Source organism: Natrix helvetica (genome assembly GCF_964273705.1).
Source record: "Natrix helvetica genome assembly, chromosome: 4".
Taxonomy (NCBI): Eukaryota; Metazoa; Chordata; class Lepidosauria; order Squamata; family Natricidae; genus Natrix; species Natrix helvetica.
In genome coordinates this window covers 146853218-146869351 of record NC_138550.1, presented here as the reverse complement: position 1 = coordinate 146869351, position 16134 = coordinate 146853218, and the positions used below count along the sequence as shown (strand labels likewise).

At 43.6% G+C, this 16134-nt stretch overlaps 1 protein-coding gene across 4 annotated transcripts in view; it reads right to left on the bottom strand.

Moving 5' to 3' along the window:
- The window catches only part of RIMS2 (regulating synaptic membrane exocytosis 2), a gene marked incomplete at its 5' end in the record, with an annotated part of 310377 nt that overhangs the window by 34794 nt on the left and 259449 nt on the right, over window positions 1–16134 (bottom strand). For all 4 annotated transcript variants that reach the window (XM_081953026.1, XM_081953023.1, XM_081953024.1 and 1 more), the window contains one exon: window positions 3448–3689. In XM_081953026.1, the coding sequence (XP_081809152.1) occupies window positions 3448–3689 (242 nt within the window). The remainder of the gene's footprint in view (window positions 1–3447; window positions 3690–16134) is intronic.

The following is a 16134-nucleotide window of genomic DNA, read 5'->3' as shown; positions in this document are numbered from 1 at the left end:
TCTGAAATCTTTTGATAAATCTATCCTCACTCTAAGACTCTGAATAAGAATTGTAAAGGAGAGCCACCATTCCCATTAAAAGACTACAAAACTTTTAGCAGAGATGACGATAATTATTCCGCCCATTCCATCTGGTATAAAGAAAATAGAACATAGTGTAACTCATTAAATTTAAATGATTGGTTCCTCCATTATATCCCTATGTGTGTGGTAACCAACTCCATGATATAAATGTGCAAATCACACAAGTGCTTATTAAAGTTGCTGTTAAAAACTAATAAAAACAAAAGGATTTTTTCCAATACTTCTTTGCTAAAGATGACAGAGAGTATCATTCACTTCATATTCTGATACAAGCTTATAAATAATACAAGTTATGAATCAATATCTAATGTGAATTGCAATGCTGCTGTTTGTTCAGTACTAGCACTTCTCAGACATTGTAATATAATTCTCTAAAATTGCATAGCAATGTATACAGAATGTTTATATTAAGAATAGATGGGACAAAATGCATGAATTACAGTAGTAGAAAGGAAGAATTAGAAAAGGAAAAGTCTAGGAGATGCCTGCATAAAATTACATACAAACTTTCAGGAAGATATAGAAAAGGCTAGAAGGAACAAATACCTAGAGAAAATGAAACATTCTGAAAATTTGACAAATACACATATTTTGTGCTTTTTCTATATAATGTGATTATTACCCCCTTATACTCTAGTGAATGTAGCAGATAAGGAAGACCTTTGCCTAAATCTCTTCCAAATATGATCCTGTTTTCCAGGGCTTAGAAATGCTTCAGCCCTCTTTGCCTGCATATTTCTGTTGAGGTCACCGTCCTTATTTTCTGCACTTATCTTCTGAAGTACAGTACTTATTATTCCACTCCTCAACAATGCCAGTCAAATGAGATGATTTCTACAAATACTTTGTTTTAAACATAAACACCTGCAGGACAAAAATATTCATATATACAAAAATTCATCAATTCATCAATTTTCATATGAACCTTGCTTGATCAATTGAACTTATGAATTCATACAAAAAAGTTGATGTAATTAGACTAACGTTGGCAGCAGCAAAATATTAGTTAAGACTTCAACATAGTTAAGACTTCAGAATTAAAACCCCTGTTAATGTCAAGCATAGAGGTAATCACAATTCTAACAAGTCACAAGCATGACAGAGAAAGGATTGGGAACCATTTGTTCTGCAGCTTGCTAAATATGACATTTTCATTTAGATTAAAAAGGAGATTATTTTATAGGCATAAATTATAACTGCAGGTAGTCCTTGAGTTCTGTCCATTCATTCAGCAACTATTAGATGTTATGACAGCACTAAACAAATAGGACTTTTGATATTTTCCCAAAGTTGCAGATCATGCAAAACCCCTGTGGTAGTGTGATCAAAATCCAGGTGCTTGACAGCTCGTCAAAATTTACTACTACAGGGGCACTTCAACTCCCCCCACTCACCTATCTCCACCTGATCTCCGCCCTTTTGGTTGAGCAGAATCCTTGCCAGATCTTACTTCACAAGGGCTGAAGTAAAGGCCTGGGGCTTTCAGCAGTTTCAGCTGGTCACCACTTGTTGCAGGTTTCTGGTTTAGTCCAGCATCACTTGATCATTATCTTGAGTGCCACCTCAAGATCGTGCAATGCAAACCACCGCCCATCTTGTGCTCTACTCTCCCTGCCAATCTGCTGCCGATGCTCCACTTGTCCTGCCATCCTGAAGGTTTCCGCTCCTGCACTCTTCTTGCCTTGTCGGCCTTGCTACCTCCTACTGATCTTCACCATCTACCTCCTGCTGCTGATGAGGTGCAACCAGCCTGGCCCTATGTGATGCCACTGCTCGCTGTGCCAGGCCTTCTTCCCGAGACCACACTGTTCTTCAAATTGCACAGAACATTCTCACAATGCTTCAGGAGGCGTCATATGTTTTCCAAGCACAGAGCCAGCAGGGTGGCAGTGCGTATCACGCAGCCCAAAAGGCACAGGGACAGGGGAGGAGGTTAGGGGAGTTGAAGAGAAGGCATTCCATTATCTTCCTGAGGCCCAAAGCCAAGAGGGACCAAACTGAGAGTGGCCTGGATCAGGGTGTATCCTCACCTAAAATCCGGTGGGATTCAATTAACTCTGGCAATGGTGAGTGATGGGATTGCCATTGCTAAGTGATGCATTCATGTGACCACATAACCTTTCAGTCCCAATTACCATCATAACTCAAGGACTACCTGTATGCTCATAGATGCTTTATATAAATGAACAGATACCGTAGGAATACATCTTCAAATACAGTTAGATTGAAATTGCAAGAACATGAAACTGACGTCATTAAGTGCACCCTTTGCTGTACAAATATTTAGTATTTATAGATATAACAATATATATTTTAGGAAATGGACAGTTTGGTTGAACTGACAATTACTTGCTTTTTATGTTTAGTGCTAGCACTAGTAAGAGGAAATAGTTATTCTCCAAGCAATTTTGCATTGTTCTTAGTACGATCTGTCTCAAGCCATTTTCTTCTAATCCATACAACCGCTATGTTATATAATGTTACTATATAATAGAAATTAGGACACAAGTCAACCACTTCCTTTGAATGTATGATAAATAATAACTGAAAGCCAGATTTAGTTGTGCTTCTTGTATGAAATGTTGATTGATTGAAACCATTAAGAGGGATACATTTTGAGCTATTCATTCACAGGGGCTGAGCCATGCAAAGGATGCAAGAGAGATATTAAGGCACCATAACTGCATCCTGACACTTCAAAGACAAGTATTGCTATTTAAAACTCTATTTCAGATTGTTACATAACTTTGCACATCAAGTAGGAAAAGCCTCAATCACGCTTAATCAAGCAACAGTGTCCTACAGAGAACTTTTTCAATTAAAATGTTTCGTATAGTTACTTTGATTATCTAATTCATAGACCATTTTGAAACATTGATTATATTATTTGCTATGGCATTGTATTTGAAAATTAAATATTGTTAAAAACATAGTTCAAAAAAAATAAACGGACATCTTTAATATTCAGCAGAAGTTAAATAATAATCTAAGTAGAAGTTAACAATAAACTGGATGAAAAGGGATTATTTATAAATATATATATTTTTGCTTTTGTTTGTAAACTTCTTTTTGTGCATAAACATTTTAGTTTCGAAATATGCTGCAAACACTCTTACAAAGCATTCATTATAGCAATGCATCCCATCTAATGGTGATGAATTGAGAACATTTCTCCCTTTTCTAAATTTAGACCTTCAGATTTGCATTTAGCCCCAATACTGTGGTAGTGCTAAAGAAATGCTGAACAATCATTTTCGTAAGTCATAAACATTCTGAACTACATTAAATTTCCCCTAAGAATGTAGATTATAAGCTTAAGGTTCACACACAAAAAAAGAATGGAAACTGGAATTTTAATCCTACCAGTTTGGCTGAGTTGTGAGGTGCTCCTGCTTTTCCGTGAAAGTCCCACGATAGCTACCATTTTTGCACCAATACTGGATCGCCGTTTTTTGCCACCTGCAGCCACAGTGCCCACCGCTGTGTCGGATTGGCTGCCATCGTTCTTCTCTAGTGTATACATCTCCCCACTGATGCTGGTGCTTTTAGATATGTTCTGTCCTGAAGCGCCAATCTGTCTGCTTTGCATTTTAGATGTGAAAACACTGTCAGCCAGGAGATGAATAGACAACGGCATAAAAGAAATAAATAAATAAAAGAAAAATAAATCAGTAAAGGAAGGTTTCAGACCGAAAGTTTGGGATGACTTTTGGGAGAAGCAATTAATTCACACAGACATTGGTTCGTCACCGAAGTTCAAATGATTTAGATTTCTTTGTAGTTCATTGTCCAATAAGTTTTGTAGTTATTATTTTGTCTCATCACAAAACTTATTTGTAACTTTACTGAAAAGCTCTGGCATTGTGATTATGGTACTCTAAACAGTAATATTATAACCATGTAAGAAATACATCGTGTATGTTTTTATCATTTATTATTTTTATATATGAATATCAGTTATCCACTGATGGCTTGCAGGTAGTCTTCGACTTATGACCATTCATTCAGTGACAGTTCAAAATTACAACGGTGCTGAATAATGTTGTGAAGTTCTGGCTGTTGCAGTGTGCCCGGAGTCATATGATCAAAGTCTGGGCACTTGTCATCCCTTCTGCAATTACAACCAGAGGGATGCTGCAACTCCCCCATTTACCTATCTGTTCCCATCAGTGCCCTTTTATCCATCTGCCACGCAGATGATCATTTTTGCCATATTTCTTGCTCCATCTGCTAATGAGGTATGCCCAGTCTAGCTACTGAACTGTGTGAAGCTGTTTCTGCCCAGGGATAAAGCACAAACAATCATATTCCTGCAAAGGGGTATTTCTTTGCAAATACTTCCTGGGTAGGGCTTGTTCTGATCTAGGCTTTCCAAGAGCATGTAGCAAACTCCTTGCCCCGACAAAAAACCCTTTTCATAATTTACTGTGAATTCTGCTCATTCACATCTAACAAAGTCTTTCAAGGGAGGATTTACCATCACAAACCTTATCTAGCTTGGAGAGCTGACAGGCCAATATCTGCAAAACTTTGCAAGGCGTCTCGGAGAATCACAAACCAATTAAGCGAACTAATAATCTCCTGCAAACTCCACTTCCCTTTCACTCCTCTTTTATTTCCTCTGGGAGGGCCATTCATCGACCACCTGTGGCCTTACTCCCAAGTCGACCCCTCTTCTTTAGCTGTTCCCTTCGTCTGGCAACTCTGTGCACGTGCACACTTGGTACAGGCTCCAGCTGTTCGTCTGCCTCACTGATGTCTGACTCTGAAGGCAGCTGATAACTGGCACACGGCTCTGGCGCCCTCTCTGCTTCTGACACAGAGTCCTCATCAGAGCCTTCCCCAGATTCCAGGACTGGCCCATGTTCCTCCCCAACCTCCTCACTGTCTGAATCTGCTGTTAGCTCCGCTGGTGGGGTGAAAGGGGTTAAAGACTACTTTTAGCTTTCACTCCCCCTCCCCTTTTTATATTGCAAAGGCAGCCTCATATAGTGCAGGAGCTCAGTGCAAAGTGGTTTTGGGGGGCACTAAAGCACTTTTAAGCCGTTCAGTACTTTTTCCCCCTTTTTCACTGCACTGCAGGAAACCAGTTCCATACAAGCTGGCACCCTGGCAGGGGCATGAAGATGGCAGTGTAGGTCAGCTAGAAGTGTGGAGCACAAGGCAGCAAGTGCAACTGGAACTGTTTCGGGGTATGACAAGCAGTCACAGCGCCACATCATTCTGTGTCTGCTGCTTTCCCTGCAAGAGCCGCCAAAAGTGCAGAGGCAGTCCCTTATTTACTGAAGCTTGGAGCAAGAAGGGACCAACCAGGGGTGAAATGCTACTGGTTCGCCCAAACCGGTTGGAAAAAAAATGAAACTAGTTCAGGCAAACCTGTTTTTCCGACAATCAGCTGTACCGTGCAATTTATACTAGCTAGAATTGTCAGATTTCCTGCTTTCTAGCTAACCTAAATCGCATGGCACAGCAGATTCCCCCCCCCCTCTGTTTCCTTAACTTTGCAGGCACTTAGTAGCAGGCTCCACCCACCCGCACAGACGTCATCACATCTTTTTTTACGCTCTGCGCATGCGCGGGAGATCCTGCACATGCTTGCACTCACATTGCTACCGAACTGGTAGCAAAGGTAAGTGGATTTCACTCCTGGGACTAACCTACTTGTATGCATATTTATCCAATCAGTCATTACACAAGATTCTTGTTTAATGACAAGATTCTTGTTCAATGCTAAGGAAACATGCTAAAGAAAACATTACATTATCTATGAAACTTAATTTTTTAACATTATATGTGCATTCAATCATAGAACGTGCATCCTAATCTATAGTCTAAATTGCTGCAGCTTAGAAATAGTTTTCATGCTTCACAGAAAGTTAGTTTATTCTTATAAACAGCTGAATAACTATGATTTTTTTGTTTTAATTACATTTATCTTGGCACTTCTCAAGGAACAATCGCTGATAAAATATTTTGTTATTTTTCTCAAATATCTCTAGTCCAGACCCTTGGAGGTGAAGATTAAATGAAGGATTGACACAAATTCAATTTGGGGTACATATATGCAAATTGTAGGTTATGTTATGTTGCATTATTGATTGAATTATTATTTAGTTTTGTGGGAAAACGAGAGGAAGCTGTGTATGCTGTCTTGACCTCCTGCAAGAAAGGCAGAATCTATATCTAACAAATTGGATAATATTCTGATTATCTTCAATAGGGCTTTACTTACAAAGAGGGAGTGTAAAGATAAAGGTGATCTGAAATATATGCTAATATGAATATTCACAAGTATATCAGACCTACAATGCAATGAATAGTTTGAATTCTGTTGCAGACATGCATACTTAGTGTATTTAAGAGTGTAAAACACAGTTTAAAAGTTGATTTCCTTGACACCCTAACCCAGTGGTTCCCAAAGTGGGCAGTACTGCCCTCTGGGGGGCAGTGGGATGACTTAGGGGGGGCGCTAAGAGGCAAGGGGGGCGGCAGGGGGCGCTAAGAGGGCGAGGAAAAAAAGATAATGTACTGTGTTGGCTGAGAGGGCCCCTAGATTGGTAGCTTCCCCTTAGTTAATTCTCAGATGGAAAGGAGAAATTTGCTGAGCAGAAGATGGACTGTTTAAAGCCCATCGGCACGGGCAGAAGGACAAAATTACCCAAACAAACCTAGAAATAGTTGCGGGTTTCCCTTTAAGCAATGTCACCACCCTCCCCTCCAATCACTGCCTTCCTCCCAGGAGAGGGGCACGCGCCGCTTCAACCGCTCGCCCGCCAATACCTCCATCATCTTAACCGACCGGCTTGGCTTGTGAAAAGCTTTTTTTTAAACGGTTGGTGGGTGGGGAGATCGTGCACAGTGTTGTTAGGGGGGGGGGGAAACCATCAATCGAATTCTAGTTGAGCTTGCGAGAGAGCTCTTTACCACTGGTTTAAAAAACGGTCACATATTTCATGTCATCCTTTTCCTTTGAATGGATATGCTGCTGGGTAAAAGTAACTGGGGGGAGGGGGGTGATGAGTGGAAATGTGGTCGCTCCCTTTTGGTGGTGTGGATTTTGGTTAGGGAGGTTTGGAATACCAGCAGGAGGGAGCTCGCATTGCAATCTTCCATTCCTAGCCTTGGAAATACGGGTGTTGTTAAACTCACGGGAGCTTTCTTTGATATAGGTATAGTATACTATATGTATATACTACTATAGTATAGGTCAGGAGTCCCCAGACCTGGCAACTTTAAGACTTGTGGACTTCAACTCCCACAATTCTCCAGCCAGCATATCTGAGAGTTGAAGTCCATAGCTGTCTGGAGAATTCTGGGAGTTGAAGTCCACAAGTCTTAAAGTTGCCAAGTTTGAAGACCTCTGGTATAGGTTCTCCTGCTTGAGCAGGGGGCTGGACCAGAAGACCTCCAAGGTCCCTTCCAGCTCATTTGTTCTAAGTTTATAAAAGCTCCACTCAATGCTGGTCGCGGGTGGATTTTCATCCGGAAACGCCAACATTTCTGCCTTCGCCCTCCGCAGCTCCCGGGCGCGCACGGACGGAGGTAGCCACAGTGACACCGAGGCGATCCGGGCGGACAAAAGAGCGAGCGAGGCAGCCCGATCCTCGGTCACTCGCCCGCCGGATCGGATCGGCGCCATTCTGCCTACCTCCGTCTGCGCGCCCGGGAGCTGCGGAGGCGGAAATGTCGGCGTTTCCGGATGACGAAGGCACAAAAGCGACTGTCGACTGTCGCTTTCGTGCCTTCGTCATCTGGGAGCGCCGACATTTCTGCCTCCGCCCTCCGCAGCTCCCGGGCGCGCCCGGACAGATGTGTAATATTATAATATTATATATATATATAGTATATAATATTATATACTATTATTTCATGAAGAGAGGTGAGGCTCAGCCTCCCTTGCCTCCCCTGACCGCACATCACTGCACTGGATCATGTTCAACAATTTTGTTGAATTAATATTAACCAAAAGGTTTTTAAATTGGATTTTGAATAAATGTGCAATTAATTGTTGCAGTTTTGAATTTTACTGTTACTGTCTTCCTTCCATCATGCAAACCACCCAGTCACATGACCCCCCAGCCACGCCCACCAAGCCACGCCCACAGAACCAGTAGTAAAAAAAATTGAATTCCACCACTGGGTGGGGGCACTGAGGATCAGTTTGTAGCACCAAGGTGGCGGTGGACTGAAAAAGTTTGGGAACCACTGCCCTAACCTATAATGGAAACAAACAATTTTTAATTCATTGTCATTCAGAATTGTTATAGTGGATATTTATGTAGCCCAATTACATTTATGATTTTAGATTTTACACATACACATACACACACTGAAGCTTCCTATAAGAGAAATACTATATATTAAGCTAAACTGAACATAAAAATTCAGCTGAATCAATGAAAGTGGAGCATAAAAATGTCATAATTTTCTAAAAACTATTTTCACTATGTTTTTAAATTTAAGGCAATAAGCCATCAAAAATACATGAAATAAACAAAATTGTAATACAAGCTTAGGTAACATGATATACTGCTTATTAATATTATTAAATAAATTGAAAGCTTGCGGGAAAGATTTCTATAATAAGCAGTTATGACAGGAGTTAAAAACTAATACATATATTGTTATATGTAACGACTAAAAATAACCCATTGACTCAGATAATGGATTTAAAATAGGGCATGCAGAGGCTTTAAATAACTAGAAAAACCATTGGGAAAGTTAGTAAAATTAATGCAGTATTCGTAATTAAACATATACTTTTTTTTTACAAATACGTTAATCTCTGTTAGCAAGACATTTCGTTTTATTGTTTACAAGAATGCTTTTCAATTGGAGGATATTGTTCATTTTTCACTGCATTCTATTATAGACTGAGAGCCAGTTTAGTGCAGGGGTAGAAGACTATGACTGTGAGCTCTAACCCCATTTTAGGCACAACGCCAACTGGGTGACCTTGGGCCTGTCACGCTCTCTCAGCCCTAGGAAGTACACAATCACAAGCCATTTCTGAAAAACCTCACCAAGAAAATTGCAGGGATGTCTCTAGGAAGTTTCCAAGAATGAGACATGATTGAACAGAAGAGGAAAAAACTTTTACTTTTCTGCAACATTTTATTATATATATTTTTGTTGCAAACAATGTTTTGTTGCATAATGTCACCATTGCAGGTATGCTTTTGAAACAGAAGACTAGTGTGAGACAATGAGATCTCAACTCTTGCCATTTGTTTCCTCTTAAGAAAATTTTCTAAAAAACCAACATTTTAAAAAAGTATGGTTGTATTGTTCTTGGAGAGAACGAAAATCATGCAAAACAGAATATGTGTAACAATCTTGGAGGAGGTTTTTTGTTTGTTTGTTTCAGTACTTTTGTCCACTGATTGAATGATTTTTTTCTAGGTTGAAACTTTTCTGTTCCTGCCTTCTGGATTCTTATGGCCTTTTTGTCTCCCGAGAAATATTTGGCCATGTATATATGCCTTCAAAATTTCCTTCATACCGTTGCTCATTTCTTCTCTCCCTTTTGCTGTCCAATGGCCATACTCTGCTTTTAAATTCCCAATCCCAGCATTATGGATTCCTTTCCAGTTATTTCTACAACCAATTCTCATGTCCGAGAGATTTTGTTCCGAATAAAAACAATAAAGTCAAGTCCAAAAACTTCTCTATTACTGGAGAGAGATAGGAAAAGAGATAAGAGCAGGGCAGTACATTTTATATATTTTATTTTATTTTATCTTATTTTATTTTAATATTTTATTTCATTATTATTCTATTTATTTCATTTCATTTATTATTTTATTTTATTTACTTTATTTTATTTATTTTATTATTATTTTCTTTGCTGCCCATCTTACCATAGGATAACTCTGGGTGGCTTACAGTTACATATACAGTTAAAACATAGAAAGTTAAAATCAGACATAAAAACTAAAGACACATGAGGAGGACAGGAGCTGGGTGGGGAGGAGATGGGACCTGTTATTACTCAATCAACCACTTCCATTGGGCTGTTCCCCCGCTATTTTAATTGTTGTATGCCGCCCAGAGTCACTATTTGTCATGGTACGCCATAAAAATTTAATAAAAAATATAAAGGAGGAGGAGCTTCCAACGATGGCGGTCGCCTCCTGAGCTCCGGAGTTGAACTATGGAGCGCCCGACCGGGTAAGGACTGCAACCGGCCCTATGACATCAGAGGGGGCTGAGAGTTGATAGCCCGACCACCCTGGCTTGTTTTGGGCCAGTTTTGGCCTTCCAGGGTGGTCGGTGAAGATCGGAGAGCAGGAAGGAGTTGAAGATCGTAAGCGGCAATCGGCTGGGAAGAAGCCTGTGAACATGGCGACGGCGCAGTGCGGCTGCGCGGGCAGCGCTGATGCCGGCAAATTTAAAAAAGCCGAAAAGCCGAAAAGTAAAAAGAGAAAGGAACAAAGGGAAGGAACCCCGGAGAGCCCCCAGAGAGTTACCGGAGGCACCGGAGGGTCATTACCAGCATCGGGGGCACAGGGAGGAACAAGGAAGGAGCAACGGAGTGCCGGAGAGCACCGGAGAGGCACCAAAGACATCGGTGAGGCTCTGGAATTATGGCTGGGGATGATTTGGAGCCTGGAGGCCACTGGAGATCATGGCTTGGGGATATGGACAGGCTTGAGCAGCTTGAGCAGGCACTTGGAGCCATGGACAGGTCTGAGCAGCTGCCCAGCCTAAAACAATCAGGACAAGAAGGCCCCCCCCACCCATTAAGGAATTTTTATTCACCTGGGGCCATTTGAACCATCTTTCTCCCATTTACCATCTTTGCCTCTCCCCACCATTTGCGACACTTGACTACCTCCCATTTCCCCCCCTCCCTCTGAAGTTACCATCTAGTTACCATTTAGACATTATTTACCATCTATTTACCACCTATTACTTACCATCTTCCTCTGAAGTTACCATCCAGACATTACTTACTATTATTTACCATCTAGACTTTAAGACTCTGGTCCTTCATTGAGACCCTAGCCCTGCCGGCTATGACCTATCAACTTTGTTTTATCAGTACCTTACCCTATTGGGACTTTTAATAACGTATTCGAGGTTAGACTTGCTCCGCCTGCGGGAGGCCCCTCTCTCGCAGGCTTGGCCCTTGGCTCTTTCAAGGGCCCGCCTCGAGGACGGGTTCGTGGACCCCGAGAGGTGCAGGAACCGGAAGCTAAGGGGATTTTTAGTAAAATGTTTTTTATCTTTTTTAGGGGGTCCCAGGGTGGGGGGGAGGGTTAATCAGACCGGGAGGAGGGCCAGAGCCGGACAGACAGGTGAGTCCAGGAAGGACAGGGATGCGGTGGAGGGGGGGAATATAAAGGTCACTAAAGCAGAGGGTTGTCCTATTACAACGGTCGCGGGGAGGAGGGGATGCGAGGACAGGATAAGATCCCAAGGTCGGTTGGGAGACCGCGGCTGTTGGTTACGCCCGGTCGCTTGTACCAACCCCTGCAGTCTAGGTGGACAGGTCCTACAGAGCCAGGGCCTGCGGCTGATGCTTTGCAACGCAAGGTCTGTCATCAACAAGGCCCCCCTCATTAATGAGTTGATCTCAGAGGGGGAGCTAGACCTTGCAGGGATAACGGAGACCTGGTTGGGCCACGAGGGTGGTTTACCCCTCGTGGAAATGTGCCCACCGGGTTTCCGTGCATTCCATCAGCCTCGGGCCCTGGGTAAGGGTGGAGGGGTGGCGGTGGTTATGCGGGAATGTTTAGAGCCGAGGGAGTTCACTGTCCCTCAGATACCCGGGTGTGAGTCCCTTGGTGTGAACTGGGGCCCAGGGAGGCAGTGGGGCTTGCTGATTGTATACTTGGCTCCTCGCTATGCATCAGCAGCCCTGCCCGAGCTCCTCGAGCTAATCTCAGCGACGGCAGTTGAGACTCCCAGACTTTTGGTCATGGGGGACTTCAACTTGCCGTCAACGGGAGCGGCTTCCGAGGTGGCTCGGGAGTTCATGGCTTCCATGACGGCCATGGACCTGACCCAATTAGTGCAGGGCCCCACTCACGAAGGGGGCCACACACTGGACCTCATTTTTGTATCTGAACAGTGGACGAGTGATCTGGGAATAGGGGATTTAGTCATCACGCCCCTGTCATGGTCAGATCACTCATCCCTCCGGCTGGACTTCCCTGGCGCTATCCCCCACCGCGAGGAGGCGGAACCAGACTCAATAAACTGGTACCGCCCCAGGCACCTGATGGAATCTGATAGATTCCAGACAGAGCTTGGGCCAATTCCTGTAGCCTTGTCCCGCTCCCGCTCCGAGGACCTGGTGACCGCCTGGAATAGGGCGACGACTGGGGCCTTGGACCGGGTGGCGCCTTTGCGACCTCTCCTGTGGCATCGACCCACCCGGGCTCCTTGGTTTACTGAGGAGCTTAGGGTGATGAAGCGCCACAGGAGACGTCTAGAGAGCAGGTGGAGGTCCTCACGCTCCGAATCTGACCGAACACAGGTAAGAGCCTATTTGCGGACTTACCTTGTGGCAATAAGAGCGGCCAAACGTAGACATTGTGCTGCTCTTATTGCGTCCGCGGATAACCGCCCTGCCGCCCTGTTTAGGGTGACCCGCTCCCTTTTGTCGCAGGGGGCGCGGGAGACACCCTTACAGGGTAGAGCAGAGGAGTTTGGAGAATATCTTCAGGACAAAATCGATCAGATCCGGAGCGGGTGGGCCTCCGTCAGTGGACCAGACGAGCTGCCAACAGCGAGTCTTGAGAGACCATTCTGGGAGGAGTTTGACTCTGTTGCCCCCGAGGATTTGGACAGGTTGCGTGGACGGCTGCGACCTACTACATGTTTAACGGACCCGTGCCCCTCCTGGCTGGTACTGGCAGCCTGGGAGGTGACACGAGGCTGGCTCCTGGGCCTGGTGAACGCCTCATTGGGTGAGGGATACTTACCTACCGCCTTGAAAGAGGCGGTGGTGAGACCCTTGCTCAAGAGACCTTCGCTCGACCCAATGGAGCTAGCTAATTATCGTCCAGTCTCCAACCTCCCCTTCGTGGCGAAGGTTGTTGAGAATGTGGTGGCGCAGCAATTTCCACGACACCTAGACGAATCCGACTATCTAGACCCACGCCAGTCCGGCTTCCGACCCGGGCACAGCACTGAGACAGCCTTGGTCGCGTTGGTTGATGATCTCTGGAGGGCCAGAGATAGGGGTTGTTCCTCTATCCTGGTCCTATTAGATCTCTCGGCGGCTTTTGATACCATCGACCATGGTATCCTATTGCGTCGGTTGGAGGGGATGGGAGTCGGCGGCACCGTTTTGCGGTGGTTCGGCTCCTACCTCTCCGACCGGAAGCAATGTGTGTTGACAGGGGGGCAGAGGTCGTCCCTGAGGCCACTCACTTGTGGGGTGCCACAGGGGTCGGTCCTCTCGCCTCTCCTGTTCAATGCATATGTGAAGCCGCTGGGCGAGATCATCCGTGGTTTTGGGGTTGAGTACCACCTCTACGCTGATGATACTCAGCTGTATATTTCAACCCCAAACCACCCCAACGAGGCTGTCGAAGTGATGTCCCGGTGTTTGGAAGCCGTCGGGGTCTGGATGGGGGACAACAGACTCAAACTCAACCCCTCCAAGACTGAGTGGCTGTGGGTACCGGCGCCTCGGTTCAGCCAGCTGACCCCATCGCTGGCCATAGGGGGTGAACAGCTGTCCCCTGTGGAGCGGGCGTGCAATTTGGGCGTCCTCCTCGATGCCCGGCTGTCAATGGAGGACCATGTGGCAGCCGTGGCAAGGGGGGCGTTCCACCAGGTTCACCTGGTGCGCCAATTGCGCCCCCTACTGGACCGGAGTGCCCTGCGCACGGTCACTCATGCGCTGGTGACGTCTCGCCTGGACTACTGCAATGCCCTCTACATGGGGCTTCCCTTGGGACGCATCCGGAGACTGCAGCTAGTTCAGAACGCAGCCGCGCGGGTTATTATGGGAAGTACTCGTTACTCCCACGTAACACCTCTCCTGCGCGAGCTGCACTGGCTACCTGTGGCCTTTCGGGTGCGTTTCAAGGTATTGATTACCATCTTTAAAGCGCTCCATGGCATAGGACCTAGGTATCTGCAGGATCGCATCCTACCACACACGTCCCTGCGACCTATCCGCTCACACAGAGAGGGGCTCCTCCTGGTGCCGTCTGCTAGGCAATGCCAGCGGGCGACACCTAGGAGTAGATCCTTCTCTGTGATGGGCCCAACCCTCTGGAATGACCTCCCCCCAGACATTCGAACTACCACCGACCTCCGTTCCTTCCGGCAAAAGTTAAAGACTCATCTATTTCAATCAGCTGGCCTGGCACTTTCTTAGTTTTACCTCCCGGGGATATTTTAATTGGGTTTGGGGTTTTAATAAGCTTTTAATGTACTATATTTATTATTCTATATACAGTCTTGCAGCCTCCTCCACCTACGTATTTAATTATTTAATTTTTTTATGTATGTATTTTATAGCGCATTTTAGTGACTGTACACCGCCCCGAGTCCCTTTCGGGAGAGGGGGCGGTCTATAAATATGAATAATAAATAAATAATAAATAAATAAATAAATAAATTCAGTAGTGAAAGAAAAGTTTGTATTTTGCCTGTGTGATCTGAAAAAGTCCTCAAATGTGGTTCTTCATCAAACTGAAAAGAGATACCAACTGGATGCAACCATGTTTAGACCTGAACCCAGTATTCTATAACACTTTTATTAATGACTTGGATAAAAAGGTAAAAAATACTAGTTATGATATCAGTAGAAGAGATAAAACTGGGTGGGATAGTTACTAGCCTAAAATACAGAAGTAAAATTGAAAACGATCTTGATAAGTTGGAAAAATAGATAAAAGCAATAGATTGAGATTTAATCAAAGTCTTCTCCTAAGAAAAATAAATCAAGTGTAGGGCAAGAGATATTTGGCTTATCATTAATATTTGAAAAATATTTTGTGATTGCAGTAGAATGGTGTGGCTAAAAAAATCCAGACACACTTTTAGGTTACAGCTATATAAATCTATTTTCCAAATCACAATTCTAAACTCAACCCGTTAAGGAAAATCTGAAGAACAAGAGAGTTACGTTAACATTCTTCAAATATCTAAAAGAATGTCACAGAAGAAGTTATAACAGATTGCAGGACACCAAATAGTGTACTTCAATTCCAGAAAAGTTTCCAATTGGGGGAAAAACAGTAAAGTCCAGTTGAACCAGTTACCCAGAGAGCTGGTTGGCTCATTTTCAACAGATACATTCAAGCATCCAAGATATTTCAGTTTTAATTACTGCACTTAATGTGGTTTTGGATTCAATGGCTAAATGGCTTCCTAGAGGATCTATGATCTGTGATTTCGTGAAAAGGCTCATGTTCAGAAAACAAAACCTGTAATAATATCCCTATTTCTGAAAGCTTTAAAAGATATAATACTAATAATAGCATTAATAATTATTGATCAAAGTATGTCCCCGCCAAATAAGAATAGAATTTTATAGCATATTCCCTCAATTTCCGAAAGATTCTGCACATACATTAAAAATGGATGGCTTGAGTAACCCATTATTATCCTCACTGATAAAAAATATTCTTTTATGAGAACAAGAATAAAGAAAAATATAGCCTTTTCTTCATATGGGTTGTATTAATGACACTAAGGCCATCCGTATCAATATCCATTCTGCCTAAAGAATTCTATGTGCATTGCTCCAGAATGTTATATTTCTATATTGTGAAATATGTCGATATGACAGAATTCTGTTAAAATGACAAAAATCTAAAAACTAGATGGCCTTTCTATACTTATCTCATGAATTTCAGCCTAATGTGAATCAAGGTCAATTGTTGGCCTTAATTTCTATACTATACAACAGTGGTTCTCAACCTGTGGTCCGCTGACCTCTGGGGGGGCATGATGTCATCACAGGGACTCTACGAAGGCTTGAAGAAATGTTATGATTTAAATCCTGAATTAAGTGTTGGGGGTCCGTGGCCATGAACCATGGCCACAAAAGGTATTTAAAGGAGATCAGTAGTGAAGAAA